The following is a 20659-nucleotide window of genomic DNA, read 5'->3' as shown; positions in this document are numbered from 1 at the left end:
TGTATGAAAGAAGTTTCAACATTGTATATCAGTTCATGCTGAGATGAACAAGAGACCCTTGTTCAGTGAAGAAATTATATTAGTTATACAAACTAATGGTGCAGTGTTGACATTCAAGTTGGCAACATTCTAAGTACAAGAGAATTTAGTTATATGCTGCACTACCTTGGGCAATAGGAAGTAGTCACCAATGTAAAGAAATGTCTGTAATAAGCAGAATTGAATGTGTCTGCTTGATAAGAACCAAATGCAATTTAAATGTAGAGTAATCCAAGAACTAATTTTTTTGTTTCTCTGCATAAAAATTTCACTTGAAAGTTTTATTGTTTTCTAAATGTGAGGGTCTTGATCAAAATCTTAAAACACAAATGATTGTATCATGTGACCATAATGACTTGCAATATAATGTCATTAAAAATATGTCCTACCCACTTTGGGTCAAATTCTGCCCTAGAATCTACAGCTCCTATTGATTCCCACATTTGTATGCATTTGCATGCACAGTTGACCACAAAAACAGACCATTCAACAGGTGGTTTAACGGACAGGGAGTAAATTTAAAGTGATAACAGAATTTTTTTTTTCCCACAAAGCACACATTTAGCCTGTGGAATGTATGTCCCAGCTATATAAGAAGAAAGACAGGATACAATGGGCAGGGTTTCATTAAGCTGCAACTTTATTCACTTAACAAAAACAGAGGTGTGGGGGTTGTCTCCCCTCTGTACCAGACTTCAGGAGCCCCAACCCCTGCTTTTCCCAGCTTTCTCAGGAGATACCTTCCCCTAAATCCACTTCCAACTCATGTTTATTAGAGAAACCTATTCTTTCTGTAACAAGTACCTGCACACCTGCCACAAGGAGGCACCAGCAACTAGCTTGACTGCCCGGGGCTGATCCAGGGTGGATGAGAGAGAGAGAGAGAGAGAGAGAGAGAGAGAGAGTTCCTTCTGGAATGCAGTATATAAATACCTCCTGTCTGCCCAGTGCACAGGGTGGGTCAATGCTCCACCTCATCCAGCCACTTCCTGTTCCCACATTGACTCCAGTCACTGAAGACCCTTTTTTCCCTTCTTTCACAATCCAAATGCAGTGGGGACACTTAAATGGCACTTCTTCCACGACATTCAGTGGCAGTGAATATATTGCCTTAAGAAAACACAGAGGTGAAGAATTTGGCGGGACAGGATTTAAAAAAAAAGAATTACACAGTCAGCATAATAATAAGAACTTCTATAATTCGGATCAACTTTTAGAAGAATTTTAGAAAGGGTATAAACTGTTATGCTTCAGGGCATGACCCAATTTCTAATGGAGTTATAGAATAACCTGCCTCCAGGGAAAGTTTCTTCCTAAGTGCCAGCTGCAGGTGTATTTTGCACCTTTCTCCAAAGCATCTAATACTACTGATCCCTGTCAGAATCAAGATATTGGGTTAGATGGATCACGGGTCTGAGCTGATAGGCCTGTTCCTAGGTCCCTAACCTGACTGTTTTTGTTCCTATGCACACACTGTCTTATTTGAACTTTAGGATAACTACTTAAATGTAAAAAGAAAAGGAGGACTTGTGGCACCTTAGAGACTAACCAATTTATCGGAGCATAAGCTTTCGTGAGCTACAGCTCACTTCATCGGATGCATACTGTGGAAAATACAGAAGATGTTTTTATACACACAGACCATGAAAAAAATGGGTGTTTATCACTACAAAAGGTTTTCTCTCCCCCCACCCCACTCTCCTGCTGGTAATAGTGAGCTGTAGCTCACGAAAGCTTATGCTCAAATAAATTGGTTAGTCTCTAAGGTGCCAAAAATACTCCTTTTCTTTTTGCGAATACAGACTAACACGGCTGATACTTAAATGTAGAAACCAAAAACGGGGGGGTAGGGGGGCGTAAATTTTAAGGGCAAAGTAAACTCATATGAAGCTGAGAATAAAAACAAAACAAAACAAAAAATAACCAGGTCATCTGATAAAAAGCAAAAGTAAAGCCATAGATTTACACACAAACTGATTTAGCTACATGGAACACCTTATTGTGACAGTATGTGTTTTATTTCTCTTTTGTAAAAGGATTGTCCTAAAAATTATAGATGTTTCTAGATTTTATTCCCCAATGCTATCTAAAAGCAATACATCATCTACAGTTTAGAGATTGTCTTTTATGCAGCCCATCTTTTTTTCCCTGAAATTATTCCTAATGATTCTTCTCTCTGGGTTTTGTTGTTCTTACAGTCTCATATTAAAAGTCCACAGAGAAAAAAATGGAGAGCATATTCTTGGTACACCATGCCTATTGTAACTTTAAAAAAAAACACTATCTGAAGCTACTAATATTTTCATATTAGACTCAAAGATTGCTGTCAGCATATCGTATTTTAGGTTTGTCTACATTTCTTATCAAGGTTTAATTTTAAAGTATCTTTCAAGACATTTTATCTTGCCATTTAGCATGTTCAGAAGCTAATACTGGTTGAAAAAAAGTTATATTTTCAACAAAAATACAGTATTAAAATACGTAATTCATTTATGCACATTGCTAGTACCTAAATATATGTTTAAAAATCAGCAGCAAGCCTTTAGCATATGCTTGTGCAATTCTGATATAAATGAGATTTGTTATCCACATTTGTTGTCCAGAAAGCTTCCTTCTCAAGTGGCAAATTATGTTTTTGTGGTTTTTTTAACTGTAAGCAATGCACACAAGAAATCACTTTTCACTACATAGGTTACAATGTATTGCACCTATACTTGATTATTTTTCTAGAAATCATGAACCTTAAGGATTTAGCTATCAAAATTAGATTTGCTACACAATTATCTCAACAATCTTTCAGTGGTTACAAAAATTATACATTCTTTAGTGAATCAACATTTTTCCCAGTAAACAAATTGCACAACCTATACATCTCCAAAAGAGGCAGATATGCAATTTAGACATAGCCCAGGATACTATATACTAGAGTATATGCTTAACAGAAATTATTTCCACAGAAGCCACTAAAATCATATGATATATATGCTACTGTGAAATGCAGAAACCCTGATTCATGTACAAATATAAATGCTTCTGGCTTCTTTACGCCCCAAAAAGCAACATATTTCTCATTTTTTATATTTTTTTCAATAAAAATTTACTTTATCTGTGCAATGATTTAAAAAAAATACTTGTAATAATGTTACAATACTCAGGAAATATCTATAGAAAACTCAAGATAAAAGAAAAAATAAGTAGATATTTTGCTTAGGAAGATTTGTGCAATGAGCTTGGGGAGAAAGGCATCTGCCCTTCCAGCCAAATGGCATTCTCAGGTGGCTATGCAGCTCTCATTTAAGGCAACTGGAGCTAAACATGTACCCAAGATCAGAGTTTAGTCCTAAGAGTTGTCTTAATATTTCCATTTTAGTTTTTCAGTTGAACAGCTTACTTATAGTATGGGTATAAAACTGTATCTAGAGAAAACAAACCAAGCTCAGCAAAGAACACGAGATCAGAATTTTGCACAGATAAAGAGAGCTGCTTGCCCATGCCTGTAATTGATTTTTGCATGCATGTATTGATCCAAATCATAACCACATGGTGCTTCACAGTTGAGCTGTAGGCATAACTTTCAACCTGCCAAGGCCCAAATGTGTGAATTACACTCAAAATGAGAACAAGATACAAAAATGAGGATAGAAAGGATGTTTCTTTAGCCTGTACGTTTCCTAAATCTGCAGTTTCAAGAACACATGCTTATATTATTTATAATAAGAAACAATGAAATCACTATGAGGGTGATGTCCATTTGGGTCTAAATGAATTGCATACCTCATCAATAAATACAATTTAAAATTATATTCACGGGCTGGGGAATCTTTTTGTTTATTCTCATCTTGTTTGTCAGATATCCCAGATGCAGACTCTTGTGATAAGATGTCATATAAGGGAAGATAGTCCACGTAAGGTAAGAAGAATATTTTTGTTGAGACAACTCATACTTTGACTGGCTTCCTGTTTAGGTTATGACTGACAGACACAGCAGCTGCAAAAGCCCTCACACAGAGCAGGTAGCCAGGAAGATCACTGACAAGTCAGGCTCTAAAAGTGACAAATACCCAGTCAGTACCTCAGACAGAGCTAGTCCTGCTAACACACTGAACAAGTCGTCACTAGAGATATCAACTCCTGTATCAACAGCTTGTGCAGAGATTGAATAATTCAACTATTTCTAAAAAAGTATGCTCTGATAGGCTATGTCCACACCTCAACTGATAGTAATATTTTAACATGTTAACTAATTTGATTATTAATTCTAGGGTGTACAGGACACAAACACTGGTTGTGTTTAACCCCAGGCAACAGAGTTCTATAAAATTAGCAAAAACATGTATGTCCTGGAGCAAATATTTGTGTTAGTGTCTATATTAGAATGTACAATAGTGTACATTCATGTGTGTTAATAATAGAATCATACAATATAGGGCTGGAAGGGACCTTGAGAGCTCATCTAGTCCAATCTCCTGTGCTGAAGCAGGACCAAGTACACCTAGATCATCCTTCCCTTGGAAACCTATTCCAGTGTTTAACTATCTTTATAGTTAGATTTTTTTCTCTAATATCTATCCTAAATCTCCCTTGCTGCAGATTAAGTTCATTAATTCTTGTTCTACTTTCAGTGGAGTGGGAGAACAATTGATCATCATCCTCTTTGTAACAGACATTAATATATTTGGAGTCTGTTGGCAGGTCCCCCCATTCAGTCTTCTCTTCTCACTCTGTCTTTTCCTTTTTCTTCTTATGTCCAGCTGTTTTGGGGTTTTTTAGCCTTTCCTCGTATATGTTTTCTAAACCATTTTTTGTTATTGTTGCTCTCCTCTGGACTCTCCAACTTTCCCCCATCTGCGAGCATGGTGCCCAAAACCAGACACAGTACTCTAGCTGAGGCCTCACCAGTGCCGAGTAGAGCAGGACAATTATCTCACATCTGACATCAACACTCCCTTTAACACACCCTAAAACGATATTAACTTGTTTCGCAACTGCATCACATTATTGACTCATATTCAAGTTGTGATCTACTATAATCTCCCAGAACTTTTCTGCAGAATTACTGCTTAGCCAGTTATACCCTATTTTGTAGTTGTGCATTTGATTTTCTTCCTTTCTAAGTGCGTGCTTTGCACTTATCTTTATTGATTTTCAACTTGTTGATTTCAGACCAATTCACCAATTTGTCAAAGTTGTTTTGAATTCTAATCCTGTCCGCCAAAGTGCTAGCAACCCCGCTTAGCTTGGTATCATCCACTATTTTTTAAAACATAGTTTACACTCCACTGACTGAGAAATTAATGAAAATATTGAATAATACAGGACCTAGGCCAGACCCCTGTGGGACTCCACTAGATATGTTCTCCTAGTTTGACAGTGAAATATTGATAACTACTCTGAGTACAGGTTTCACCAGTTTTGCATCTACTTTACATAGTTTCATCTAGACCACATTTCCTTAGTTCGCTGATGAGAATGTCATGTTCCCCCAATAAAAGGAAGGTACTAAGTTTGCCCTTCTCCAGTCTTTTTTAAAGACTATGATAAAAATTCAAATGTAGGCATACACTCAGCTGCTGATATGCCTTGGTGCTGGGTGCTCAATCCCCAAGGAACAGACAAGATTAAAAAGAAACAAAACAAAAATCTTTTAAAATCTTTTGAGATAATTATTTCAAAGTGTAAAAAATAATGAAAATGTTCACAGTATTAAAATATGCTGATTACAATCAGTCCAGTTTGATTATTTCTTCATGATCAGAAAGATATGCTGAATAATGGACTAACCCGACTTCAGAAAATGATGACATCATTGCAGAAATCTGCATGTACTCACTTCTCCTTTTTTTTTTTGTAAACAAAACTAATTTTAAAAAGTGAGTTTTTAAAATGTCCTTTAAATTTCAAGTCGCAGGCACATAAACAGCAAAAACTGTAATTTCTGATTTTGACTCATTTCTACCAGATACTCTTTAAAGATAAAGAGTGTTTTATCTTTGGAGATTAAAATTAGATTTTTTAATGAACTGTTTAACTAGAAGGATTCAGTGTTAATTAAATTGTTTCATTTAAAAGAGTTCAGCTTCGTCAAAACCGTGGCTTTCAGACAAGGATCCACAGCAAAAAGGATTTTAGCTCTTTTTACACTTGTTTAAGTATGATTTTGGAAGCAAGGGACAGTTTCAAAAAGACCTGTTTCATATATTTAGAATACCTTAAATACTATAAAAAAGAAGCGTACAATGCACTCACTCTTTTTCTCAAGATTTCATTCTGCTCCATTGGAGGCCTCATGATTCATCCACCTGGGAACTGCATTATTACCTCCACTATGATCCTACCTTTATCCCTCAAGTACATTTTGAAAATGTTGTAGAACAAATGGTACCCCATTGCAAAAATGTCAGGGAGTTTACTTAAACACACAATATCATAATAGCTGTAGTTCTCTACTGCTTTTCTATCTCACAAATATTTGATCATGAGGAACATTATTGCTGGAGAAGTGGGGTACATATAGACTTTTACCAGCGGTTTAAAAAAATGCTTTAACTCAACTGGCTATAGAAAAAATTGAAAACATACCAGATAAAGAAAGTGATGTTGAAATTAACCCACACAGCAGATTTATGGCAATTTTTAAAATTACTAGCTTGAAGTTTTGTTTCTACAGTTTTCTTTTTTTCAGTATTGTCTGTACAGGGTGATCTCCCTTCCCTTCTCAGATTTTTGTCAATGTGGGAATTCCAAGCTTGGCAGGGAAGTGGAGGAGAGAATTTCAGAGCTGTGTTGATTCTACACCTTCCCATTTCCAGTGTCCCACTCTCCTTCCTTGCAAGCTTTTAACCTCTGCTTTCACTCCTACTCTCATTGTTACCTCTGTATCCCCTACCCATCTCTGTATCTCCTTTGGTCCCCTTTTACTCCCGTTTCTTCCCAAGAACAGGGCTCATACCCACCTCTACCCTCTTCATCTCTGTATTCTCCTTTTGTACTTCACTCTAGTAATGGGGGTGTGTGTGTGTGTCTGTATGAGTGTGTGTTTGTGGGTCCTGCAATCCCCAGTGTTTGCTCCTTCTGCATTCCACCTGGTAGCACCTGCTACATACACAGCCTGGCTCTGTCCTCTCCCTCCTCTAGCAATTTCTATTTTTTAGTCAGACAAAGTGCTAGAGTGCCAGGCTTATTTGTGGACAGCAGGAAAGGAGGAGTGCAGGCACCAGGCCTTGCAGCGAAAAGGTCCAAGTGCTGTGAACAGTGGAGGTGGAGAGGGATGGTTACTACACTGCCTTCTATGAAGAGTTGAGCAGAGAAGGTGCAAGGGGCTTCTTTCTCCTCCCTCACTAGGAGGAGAACCCCTCAAAGATGATTCTGTTGATGAGTACAAAGGGTTCGTCTGGGCCCTCCTTACTGGGATGTCTAGGAGGCTGACTCTGGTAAATGCCCAGTTGCCCAGCAGCCCAGGCCAGGCCTCCTGCTTTCTTAGAGAGGCATATTGTGCTAAGGACTATTTCCTTTTAGTGACATAAAATAATAAAAGTCAGTACTTCTATAACAATTTTCACCTACAGATCTCAGAGTGTTTCATAAAGGAAGCTGTCCCCAATTTACAGATGCGGAAAGTGCTGCTCAGGAAAGGGCTCTGGAGAAAACATAATACAGACATTGGGCTATATGAGCTTTCCCAAATATTCCTCGTTGCACTGGAGAGAGGGTAACTCGTAATGCAAACCTTTTCCCGGGTCCCCCGCTGACTTGCCTGCTCCTTCCACTGTCCCACCCAGTCCCCTCCCTTTTCCTCAGCATAAACCTCAGTCCCATGAAGAAGCTGCCACATTGTCTGTATTCAAAAAAAGGTTGGTGTCTTGGAGGCTGAGCCCTCCTTTCATGCTCGGTGATAGCAAGGCAAAAATGCACAAGAGTCTCAGAGGATTATTCTGCGTCCATATATTTTACATTTTCTTGGGCTAAAAAAAAGATTTGTCATAACCTAACCACAACAGTAACAAAAAGAAAATGCAATTATTTGTAACTAGGAAACTTTCCTGTCAATTCCACATGTAAAATATTCATGCAGTGGAAACAGTTAATGTAGCTCAGGACTTCAGTCAGCTCCTTGAAATTGTCCTCACCACCTTCCTTTTCCCCTATCAGTCAATGCCAAAACTCTGAATGCCCTAAAGATATTGTTTAAAATCGTATCACCAAAAAATGTACCTGTTAATGGGAGCTTATCCAATGTTAATTGTAGATACTTTTATAAAAGCATTAATCCAATCCCAACTCAAATCTATAATCAATCAGCTTCCTTATAGGAATTATCATTTAGTCACCACGCCCACGAATTTACTTCAAATGATTTGGATATTGAAGGTTTGAGACACTTTGAAATTAAGTTTCATTACTTTGTTTTGAAAAGCTGCTAACTGCCCAGAGCATCATTATAGTTGTAGAAGTCATTGCATTAACAGCAAATCTACAGGAGAAGGAACCCTTGTGGGATTTCAGTTGTGCGTAGTGTCTTCACCACTAATTCAAGAGAAAATCTATCAATATCTGAATTAATGACGACCATCAGTCTTGAAGACCATTACATACAAAACGGAATCAGTTTCAGTCTGTTTCTTTACAAATTTGCTCTTAGTGTTTGAAGGAACAAAACAAGAAGGTGACATAAACTAAATTATTGAAATCACATGCTGAAAGAGTAATTATGATGTGAAAAACATTTCTCTCTTTGCAGAATAGTAGATATTAAAAGGCAGTATTTTAAGTAAGCCTCATTCTAGAGATGATGACCCCTAGATAGACCAGATACTATAATGTTATCATTTTGTGGCATGTATGATTGCACTGTATTTTATCTAATGTAGCAATTCTGCCTACTCAGATTTTGATGTCTCTCTTTAAACCATTATTGAAACTAGAAGGACAAACTGAAATATGGATGAATTATCAATAAGTGTGAACTCCACCCACGCTTACGTCATTTCATGTTTGACTTGACTTGGAAAAAAGGATTTCTATTTTTTTTAAGCTAGAACTAAGAAAAATGAAAGACTTTTATTAAGTGCTCCAAATAAAAACAAGAAAGATACAATGCCACAGTCTAGAATATTGTTTAATTTCATATGAATGTGCTAATTCTGAAAAGCTTGATTTGATGTTAACCTATTAACTGCCTGCTTTGGACCATGCAATTTCAAATATTTTTTTAAATACTCTAAAACCCAGAAACTCTAAATTTTGATAAGTAAAAGGTATCTGGGGCCAGTGACAAATGTTGAAAACATTTTAGATGAAATCTCTTGAGTTGGTGCAGCTATTAACATTTTCCCAAAACAAATCAACAATTACATTCCCAAACTCCTTAAAAGATTGAACAGTCTCTTTTAGAGATCTTTAAATGATCTGGGGGTTGTTGAGAACCCAAGAAGCATGACTTAAACCCCCCATCTTCTATCAATCATAGAAACCAGAGCATTTTTTTATACGGTGATTGTCTGGAACACTTAGAAAATAATGTAATTCTTTCAATGTAGTTTAGGTAGTTTTCTTGAAACCAAACACTAGCATACTTAAACTTTTCAGATATTTCATTTTGAATGAAAGTGGCTTTCTATAATTGAAATTATTGGGCTAAAATTGGGCTTTAACCTTGAGGAGAGTTGTTTTGGAGTATAAAAAAGGCACTTTAACCTTTAGAAAAAAAATCAAAATACTTACTGATAAGGAATGGTGTACCTTTGTTTAAAGCCAATCTCACTTCTTGACTCAGCTTAGTTGGTGAGAGACTTTTTTAATTATTTTAACTGAATTGCTAGACTTTAGCTCCTTTAGCATTTTACTAATAAATGATTTCAGAGGCTTCCTGTGTTCCCTGCAAAACAACCATCTTCTTGACTGAGGTGTAATTTGAATTACTTGAATTGGGGAATAGTTATTCATACAGTAATGGATTTTTCTGAATCTTTTTTGGTAAAGTCTAACAAAATTCAAAACAGAATGACATGTCATGCTTGGTCTTCTGTATTAAACAGATATCAGCCTTATCATTTTGGTTTATGGACAGTGAAGTAGATCTGCATCTGGATCCAAAATAATTTTTGACAAAACTAATGTTTCACACTTTGTAGAACTGGTTTTCTGTTGAAATGTATGTGAACACAGACTATCAGAAATCATGTCTTCTTGATTCTTCAGTATGATTCAAGCTAATACATCATAGGTGTGTATATGTGTGTGTGTGTGTGTGTGTGTGTGTGTGTGTGTGTGTGAGAGAGAGAGAGAGAGAGAGAGAGAGAACTGAAAGAACCTACCCTTTGTTACCTTCAGCCATGTAGAGGCCCAAATCTACAAAACCTTATTAACATAAATAATCCTACACATTTCACTGGGATTAGTCATATGAGAAAGGGTTTGAAGGATAAGGCATTTAACAACAATAACCTAAAACAAGTTTCTTCTACTAAGATTGCTCTTTTAAAAAATAGGTTCAAGCCTAATCAAATATGTGTCAAAACACCCTAACTTTGATATGCCAATTTATGGTTGTAATTACTTATACTAAACTTCTTGATGAAAATTATGTAATGTATCTAATAACTTTGCTATAATAGAGCACATGCAAACAAAGCCTTAAAAAAGGAAATTGACATTTGTATAATTAAGTATTGATGTTACAGAACAGTGACTTCAGTAAAGTCCACTAAAATTCTCTCTATATTTAAAATAATATGTTAAATATTCTTAAATTGATTGTTGAATTTGGAGAATGAGGGGTGGGTGGATGGTCAGAAAACATGTATGTTTCTGTAATTACATGTGTGTGCTTATGCATGTGGAGTAAAGTGTCTTGGCTGAATTTTCAACCTTAAGATCACTGTCTGAAGTATATAGATTTCATAGTCATCATGAGTAGACATCTCTGTGGCCACACTGTCACTACAGTCTGAAGGTAAAATCTTGGCTTTACTGAAGAAAATAAGAGTCACTGACTTCAATGGGGCCAAGATGTCACCCCAGTTCTTCAGATTTCCAATAAAAAAAAAATACTTCAACTGATTATAGCAATTACTTCATTTCAATGCCCCTATAGTTTTGGTGCTGAAAATTCTGCTACCAAACCATGCCGTAGATTCATCATCTTGTCATATCAGACGAAAATAAAAAATCAGGTCACTTAATATAAATTTTCAACTGTCTACCAAAAGCTCACATTCCCTGGTGTGTAATTTGTCACAAGAAGATGATCAATACAATTTATTATCAACAGCAGTTCATTACAATGACAGACAAATGAGCAATTCGTACAGTACCTAATGCTGCTCATGCTTCCAGTCTCTGATCCAAGCTTACATCTCTCCAGTTGGCTGGCTACAATCTGGCGTTCAGCCTCAAGTTCTCGAGTCAGTCTCTCAAACTGCAGCTCCTGAAACAAAACAAACATTCACTCAATGATCTTTGCAAGAATCAGAAAGAATTTCAGTGCATGTGTCAAATTATAGCATTTGAAATAAGTGTTACTATGACACTTCTATGAAAAGCTTTCCCCCTCTCTTTTTAACACATTCACAGTCCAAATGTATATGATAACACCTGCTGGTTCACTCATAATTCTGATCATGTGCATTATAAATGGAGTTAGTTTATTTAGGGTGAAATTTTCAAATGAGCCTAAGTGACAGACTCATGTCAAAATTCCCTCCTTAGTGCATATGTTTTTCTTAATGGTGGTGTAATAGGTTTTCACTAAGCTGACACAAGGATGCTAAAACAAAAGGAGCAATTTTTTACATTTATTAAGACAGCTAAGGGATCTGTAGAGCGTAATACATGGTGATGAAATCTTTTGTACTCAGCTAAATATTCATCATGCAACATAACGTAGTATAGACTGGAAAAATAAACTATAAGATAGATGTAAGTATGTTTTTATTGGCCACATATACTTTAATTTCAGCATCTTGGTGTTCTGTTGGAAGTCAATTCTTGTGATTTCAGAGCAGCCCCTTGTTAAAATCCTGCCAGTAACTGATGGTAGGGTTGGGGTAATTTCCCTGATTCTCTGGATATTACCAAACTAGAGATATTACCAAACTGACTTAGCCATAGAGTTCATAAAATATTTCTGATTTTTTTTAAAATGCAGCAGATTGCATCAAATGTAAGCCCCCCCCCCAGACATCCAGCTCCCGCAGAGCACCCCAATAAAAAAAACACATTACAAGGTGACAGATTTCAGAGTAACAGCCGTGTTAGTCTGTATTCGCAAAAAGAAAAGGAGTACTTGTGGCACCTTAGAGACTAACCAATTTATTTGAGCATGAGCTTTCGTGAGACAGTGGGGTGGGAGGAGGTATTGTTTCATGATCTCTGTGTGTATATAATGTCTGCTGTAGTTTCCACGGTATGCATCCGATGAAGTGAGCTGTAGCTCACAAAAGCTTATGCTCAAATAAATTGGTTAGTCTCTAAGGTGCCACAAGTACTCCTTTTCTTATTACAAGGTGAGTATACAATAAACACCCACTACAAGATTTTCAGTTCTCCATGGGCTGTCCGAACATGTAGAGTACTCAGTATATTTTTCAAGAACAAAGACTATTTCAGCAAAGTGCACTTACGATAAGTTTGTCAAGTTATGCTGCCTTTTGTCCTTGATTATGGTTATGAGAAAGCTAGTGTAGGTGGCTGGCCCTTTAATGGGAGGTAGGCCCAGCCTCACCTGTGACAGATCAACTCTTTCCCAGCTAAGACTGATCATCCGAGGTTCAGGCGATTATAAAAGCCAGCAAGTGGCTCAGTGGAGTACAGAGTTGCCAGAAAAGCACTGGATTGTGGGGGAAGAAGAGAGACACAGGCTGAGGCAGACAATGTTATGGGAATCCCTTGTTAAAATACTGGCAACACATCACTGGTGAATCTGTGTGTTCTCATGTACACAGTCTCTCTCTCTCACTCACACACACAAAAGCAGAAACAAACAAATGCAACACTATCACACAACAAGTAGTTTGTGTGATGACTATTCAGTCGCTTGCACTGCATTTACCACTGTAGTATCCCACCACATTACACTTAATATACAAAACAAAACAATAACATGTTTGAGCCACCCTTCTGGCTGACTCAATAAAAACACTGCACCATTATGCACACAGAGGTCCCCCTCTCTCTGTCTTTCATAATGGTAACTAATTGATAAACCGACTAATTAAAAGCCTGGTTAAACAGAATCACTTTTTAATCAAACCCTGAAGATTGCCATGTTCTGTTATAGCAATCAGTTACACTGATTTCTAAAATGGAAGAGCCCTAACCCAATGCTTAGTATAGATCTAGACTCCTATTCTGGGAAAATATGAACTTTTAGCACTGAAAATAAGAGTCCCTAAATTCAATCCTGAGCTTCCCCAATCAACAGGGTCTAGCTGTATAGATCACTGAACTCCTGTGGGGAAAGATCCCCTCCCCTGCATTGCTGTCCAGTAACCCCCTTTGGCTGGTTAATGGAGTGGTGTATGATGGACTACAGAAACACACTTGCCTCCAGTCTTTATAAAAAAACCAAAAAGTGCAGAACTGAGCATTTGAAAGTGAGAAGGAAATGACAGAAGATTCAGGAAGTTTCATCCTTCCTTCATGTTGCCTAGCCCCCAACCCCAGGAACCAAAAGCAATCTGAGTGAGATTACATTTCTCTAATCTCAGATATGGTTCACTTCCGTTTCCAAGGTGATGAAATGATGAGGCTAGTTCTTATTTTATCCAATTCAGTCTGGTCACCTGCCCTTATATTTCGTAATATTGGCACAGAATAATGTAAGCCCTGCATATAAAATGAGGCAGGATCTCAGCACAAGGTGAGAGTGGCAGGATGCATACCAAGTGTCCTTCAGATAGTCACTGACATTTGACGGAGGCCATTTTAAGTATTTGGCACTCAATTATTATTCCACTTAAGATTTGCCTGAATATGAATACCACCAAAATAGCCAGATTGTGTAAGGAGTGAAACCAAACTGATCATCTGTTGCATCACTACCCATATAATATGTGTTTAAATTCCATAAGTAATTGTGTATGAACACCATAACAATGACCAATGACAACAAAAGTTACTTTGGTTCTACTACTTAGGTGCCATGCTTCACCCCAGAGGTTGCTGCATCTTAGTGACAGATGAAGTATTTTTAGAGTAGTATATGCAATTTTTAAAACATCTTCGGTCTTTAGTAGAGTTATGCTAGGGGTAAATTACAATACTTATTAGACAGTCTAAAAATTGAAATTAACTTCATGCTTATAGAATTCCCACTAAAGTCAATGAGATATGCATGTGCATATCTGAGGACAGAATTTAGTCCCATGTTACTGGGCTGTTTATTTTAAACGTGGAGGGGTTATTGTGTTTGTGTGTATTTAGATTTTTCTCTGACTTTATTAAGATTTTTATAGTTGCTTACTTTATATACAATATTTATTTATTTGCTTACCTAGTAGAATAAATTATCCAAGAAGCTGAAAAGATTGTTGATCAACTTTGCAAGAACTATGTCACAAGACCTGAGCAATATATTATTCTTACTGCAGAGTTAGATTTAATACATATTTTATTTAAATGTTTGGGAAAATAAAATCATAATAACATAACACAGAACTTTTTTCTACTTCCTACTGCGCTTGCATAGTGGGTGAGAGCACTTCAAATAATGAGATACTTTGAATTCATAAAATAAAAAAACTTACCATTATATAATACAGAAAGTTCATTTTTTCCAAATAAAAATTAAATTACACAATAATTATTGTGTAGTAACTAGGATACGTATTCAGACAAACGTATATACCTTTGAAGATGAGGAGCTTTGTTCTGAAACTTGACACCTTAGAGGGAAGTTGGCCAGTAATTGAATTTGGTTTGGCTTATTACTCAAGGCTCATTCTCACCTGCCCAGTGAGAGAAATGCACAGATAGCCTTATGCGTTTTCAGAGAAAGTATAAGAAGCAACGAAGACTCAGGACACCAGTATTTTGCCTGCCAACAATCTCCCTCCTCCTTCCCTTTCCCAGCCCTACCAGTGAGGTTCCACAGCCAGCAAGCGTGGATTAAGAGATCACTTGGTATTAATCCATCAGAATTGCAGGGCTGCAAATGTATGTTCAAACTCATGCAAAACTTGATAAACAGTTTTTAAAAAGACAGGATTTGCCCTTTCTACCTATCCTTCACCACATAACTGCTACACATGCCTCCCTTCTACACTGGAACTCGGTGCTTTTACACACTTGCCATCTTATAGCTCCTCCAGCCTTCAGCACTACCTGCTGGTCACGAGGCCTTTTTATAGCTCTGACTCAGACCAGCGCTGTATCTCTTCACCTTCCTGCAAAAGCAGGTAAAAGCAACAAGGGGATCATGACAAAAGAGATTGCTTATTTCAAGGAAATGGATGTCTGATGCCATTGACACTTCCTCTTGCTGGGCTCAGCCCTATCTACACTATAGTCATTTACTACTATTTCTATTGCTGTTATTCCACCATGCTCCGGGGACACCCATCACTACTCCAGGGAAAAGACTACTCCAGCTCCACCCATTCTCAGGACTCAACCAGGTTACAGCCCCAAAATATATCCAATAGACCTGCCCTGGCTGGATGACACTGCAAGCCCTGTGCTGGTACATCTCATCCCCTCAGGATATTCAGAAAATCACAGATGTAGAAGGCCGGTGTTGCTGCATTCCTCTGCTATGCAACCATCAAATGCAAAAAAGATGCCTCAGGCAAGACAATTTCATTTGAATTCATATATATGACAGTAGAAATCAGCGCCAAAGATAACACAGACTTTATGCCCATTACAGACCACCACAGACTAATGGATTAATAAATGGAGCTCACTGATACTTTGTCAGCAATGGTGGTGACTTGTCATCTGGGGAGATTTCAGCATGCATACTGACAAGGTCGCAGATGCAAAAGGCCAAAAACTCATCTCCTCATTTGCCTGCCTAGGAATTTCACAGGTTAATTCTGGTCCAACCCACACAACTGGTCACAACTTGGACCTAATTTTCAGCCTAGATATTAAGATAGTGGACATCACAACCCAGCCACTGCCCTGGACAGACCATTACATCATTAGGGCAGCGGTCAGAGACCTTCCATCACTCAGGCAACAAGAAAGACCAATGACCCTGATTTGACCATACAGATTCATGGACTCAAGGAGAGACGAAAGCACGCTAAAGGACAACAATGTCTCATCCACAGGATGGGGAGTTGAGGACCAGGTGAATCATTCTATACTGTCAGCCTTTGATATGCTAGCCCCCAAATTGCCTCTTCCTCCCCATTAACCCACAGATCTCCTTGGTTTTCTGACACACTGACGGATGAAGAGAGAAGGGCAGAAACTCAAGCACCAATGGTGGAAAACATAGGCTGATTGAGACAGGATGAAACAATGAATTCTTCAACACCTATGCTATACTACAGTCCAAGAGAACCTTTCTATCAGCTCCCACTGAGAATGCCAAATCCTTCTCCAAGGAGCTAACCAGGCTGGTAAACCGATAAATTAATCTGGAATGCCTTTAACCTGCATTGGAATTCTTCATCACACTTGGTGGACAAATATCATCCTACTTCACTGAAAAGATCCAAGAAGCCTTCTCAAACAGCATGGATCTATTCCACTAATATCCACCAGCCAACAGGCCATCTGTATTCCCAGAGTTCAGTACATTCATTCATCAAGAAATTTTAGACACCCCAAAGGTGTCTTAACCAAAGACTTATTAATCCGATCCGTACTCCTTCTGGCTTGTGAAAGAGAGTCATGAAGAACTGGTGCTACTCCTACTGAAATTGCCAATGCCTCATTCAGAGAAGGAATTTTCCCTTCTTCTTTTAAAAATGCAGTACTCTGATTAACACTGAAGAAACCCACACTGGATACATCAGTCCTAGCCAACTATTACCCTTTATCAAACATCCCATTTCTGAGCAAGCTCATAGAGAAGCTAGCAAAAAGCCAACTACAAGTTCATGTAACTGAAACTAACACTGTAAGCCTGGTTCCATCTGGATTCAGACCAGGAAATGGAACCAAAACCATTCTAGTGGCAGTGATTGATGATTTCTTCCTGTCAACTGGACATCCAGTCTCATCCTGCTGGACCTCTCTGCAGCAATAATATTGTTGACCCTGAGATTCTGCTCTTTTTGTCTGAAAGAGGAGGCAGGTTCAAGGTAGTGCACTAAAATGATTTGAGTCCTTCCTGGAAGGACATACCCAGCAAGTAGATCCCTCAGTTGTGGAGTTCCACACAATCAATTCTCTATACAGTCCTTTTCAACAGCTACATGCAAACACTAGATGAACTGGTCAGACAACATGGACTCAAGTGCCAACAATATGCAGATGATACAGAGCTCTACCTATCCTTCACCACATATGGTCGCAGAACTACTATCAATATGGACCATTGCTGGGATGAAATCAGCTCATGGATGAAGAACAGCTGACTGAAGCGAAACCTGAACCCTAGCAAGACAGAGGTGATGCTGGTGGGCAGATGAAAATATTCTGAAGAGCTTGTAGCCACAGTGCAGACTCTGTTGGCTGAAGAGACATACCCTTGGTATGGTATAGTCAATTCAAATGACCATACAAATGGTCCATTCAATCTGTAGTTTAGGAGTAGTCTTGGATTCCTCGCTGACACTGAGCTCTCACATAGCAGTATCCACAAGTAATGCTTTCTACCATGTCTGCTTAGCTAGCAAACTCTGTCCCCATCCTGAGGGATGAAGACATGGCCGCAGTTTTTCATGGCTTTGACACCTCTCCTCTCAGCTGGATTACAGCAATGTAATATACCTGAGCATGAGGCCATCAGCACTTAGGATATGCCAGTTAGTACAGAATGCTGCAACACATCTCCTCAGAAACACAGGCTACTGTGAGCATATCAAACCTGTCCTCCACTCTCTCCACTAGCTTCCCATAAAATAACAAATCAAGTTCCAGGTCTCGGTCTTTATCTTAACACCACTCCATGGTCTTGGACTAGAGTGTCTAAAAGATCACCAGAAGATCAACAACTATGCTCCTCTGGCACAATGGAACTCTCAACAATAACTCTCAGCTCCCCGATCTGTGTTGGAGACAGATTTTTCTTCTGGTGCAGTCTGAGACTGTGGAATAAACTACCGCAGGAACAAAGATACATCACATACCTCACTTTCTGCTCCAAGAGCAAAGTGCATTTTAGACCTCCCATTTCTAGTATAAACACATAGCAACATGTACATTTTTTTTTAAAAAGACACACTGCCAAAATAAGACACTGCTACACATGGGTCTCTTTCTCTGGGGAAGAGAATAAAAGAACAAACAACATGTGACAGATGTGTGGCTTAATGCACTACTGGAAGGTGCTCAGATACTACAGTGATGAATGTGTGAAAACCCATACAAATTAGAACCGATAGAATATAATAGCCTCCTAAGTCCTATTCTGTCCATACAATTACATGCCCAGTACATAAAAATCAGTCTTGTATGTATTTTATTGTGATATTTTGGCATCCAACTTTCTATAAACTAAAAAGTGACTCCCATGTATTTGATATTCCTTTTCTTTCCTTTCCAGGCACTTTTTCTTTTCTCCTACTGTCACTGTTTATGTATCTTTTCCCCCCTCTCTCTCTCTGGGTTTGTTTTTTGTGTAAAGTTTGATGTTTGCAGGTTTACTACTTCTTGGTTTTCCCAGTTTCTTTTCCCAATAACACCATTCTTTTATAACTCTTCTGTCTTCAGAACATTTTCCTCTTATGATTCTGCTTTTCAGATTGTACCCAATGTACAGGGTACCCCATGTTCCTAGTCTACACCTTCCCCTGGCAAATAAAGAAATAATGAAAGAGCTGCTTAGGGAATAGCTGGGATGGGCAAGTAGCAGTAATTTTACTGTTAGTCTGCCCTAAGGCTGCCATTTCTCATCTCCCCTGGTGACTTCCATCAGCTGCTAATCAGAGATAGTAGAGATGGGGAGGTTTTTCCACACACTTCCTTCTCCAGAACCAGACCTGGCAGTTCATTGAATACATGACTGATTGAGGAGGCATTGCATGCAAGGGTTGCATGTCCCTTTGGAAACAAAACAAAAAGGTGAGGTGAGAACAGAATGAGACCACCATCCCTCAATGTACCAATAAGAATATGCAGGAGGGCTTGAAAGGTCTTTAGTATTGTTATGTAAGAAATTATAGTGGCTAATATTTGAGTAAATCCATATAGTTTTATATCCCTTATCTATATTTCAGCTATATGACATAGAGATAGGAGCCATAGAAATTAGAAATAATATTGATGTTTACATCTGATAAAAAACAGCTACTGAACCTGGCTCAAGCATTTGTCATAATATTTATGTAGTCTTCTCACTGGTCCATTCCCTACGGGTTCATCACAACAACCTTATGATAATGTTAATGGGAATCTAATGAGGCATGCCTCATCAGAAGTAAAAACAGAAACAATGGTTATGCAAATTTATGTACATACATGCCATTAGTAAGACAACTGCACAAGGACGACATCTCTGCACATCAGTGTAGAACAGACTGCAATGTCAAAATGATGCCGATGGAAGCATAGGGACATGCCAGTGCGGTGCTGAAATGACCATTCTGACAGCCCAAAGCATTGAGCAACAGGAAGTGTATGAGGTCAACACACAGAAAAATGTAGATTGTGATGCAGCACTCCAATGATGTCAGAAAGGAAGGGGCTTTTTACTGTAACTTTATGTGCAAGTCTGCTGGAGACTGAAGTAATTTGTGTTTTAAAGTGATGTTGCCTGTCTCACTCTCTCTCTCTGGTAAGAGGTGTTGATGAGTTGAATTTATCCTTTATATTTTCTTCCTTTCTTTTTGTTTCTCAGTAACCATTTATAGCAGGTTATCATATGGCAACTAAGTTCCTGTATTTGCATTTTTGGTATAAAACCTCAATTTCTCCTACATTCTGCAGCAAAGATTGGCAAAACTGTATATTTTTGTAAGCCTTGAGCATTACTAAGATTTGAATCCAACTCTTATGTAGGACAGAATGATGAGGAGGGAAGCCACTCACCCATGAGCTGGCAGCTAGAGTATGGGAACAAATCCTCTATACAGTGAAAAGTATACTGTGCTTAGCATGATAAACCAGCAGCTACATCCCCTTCTATAGGGGTGTATAATGCACAAAAGGGCAAGTTTTTAAAAGCGAGCAGAGACTTGGTATATATTTGGTGCAATGTATCTGAGTCCTCATCCAAACTATGGAAGTGACATTTTCAGCAGCCACTGCCATGGGAAAATTCCTAGAAGCAGGAATGCAGCACTGCTGCAGTGCAGCACTCATTCAACTCAATAGATTTTGGGCTGCACCAAAATGAGTGTCCCTCTCACCCCTAAAATGGGCTCTCCTAACACACGTTTGTGCATCCCTATGCAGCTGGTTCAGTTGTCTGTTTATTCACCTATCAAAATGGGTACAAACATGTGTGTTAGGTTTACAAGATTTACAGACACAGAACAGAAATACTGACCAACCCGAAGAAAAG

General features: G+C 38.2%; 1 protein-coding gene across 5 annotated transcripts in view; it reads right to left on the bottom strand.

Annotated features, from left to right (window-relative positions):
• Nucleotides 1–20659, bottom strand: part of CTNND2 (catenin delta 2) — a 1187410-nt gene that overhangs the window by 736992 nt on the left and 429759 nt on the right. For all 5 annotated transcript variants that reach the window (XM_073332333.1, XM_073332332.1, XM_073332334.1 and 2 more), the window contains one exon: nucleotides 11352–11464. In XM_073332333.1, coding sequence (XP_073188434.1) covers nucleotides 11352–11464 — 113 coding nt within the window. The remainder of the gene's footprint in view (nucleotides 1–11351; nucleotides 11465–20659) is intronic.

The sequence above is a fragment of the Lepidochelys kempii genome, chromosome 2, assembly GCF_965140265.1.
Source record: "Lepidochelys kempii isolate rLepKem1 chromosome 2, rLepKem1.hap2, whole genome shotgun sequence".
NCBI classification, from domain to species: Eukaryota; Metazoa; Chordata; order Testudines; family Cheloniidae; genus Lepidochelys; species Lepidochelys kempii.
Note: the sequence above shows the minus strand (reverse complement) of the source record. Positions and strands in the feature narration are given on the sequence as shown.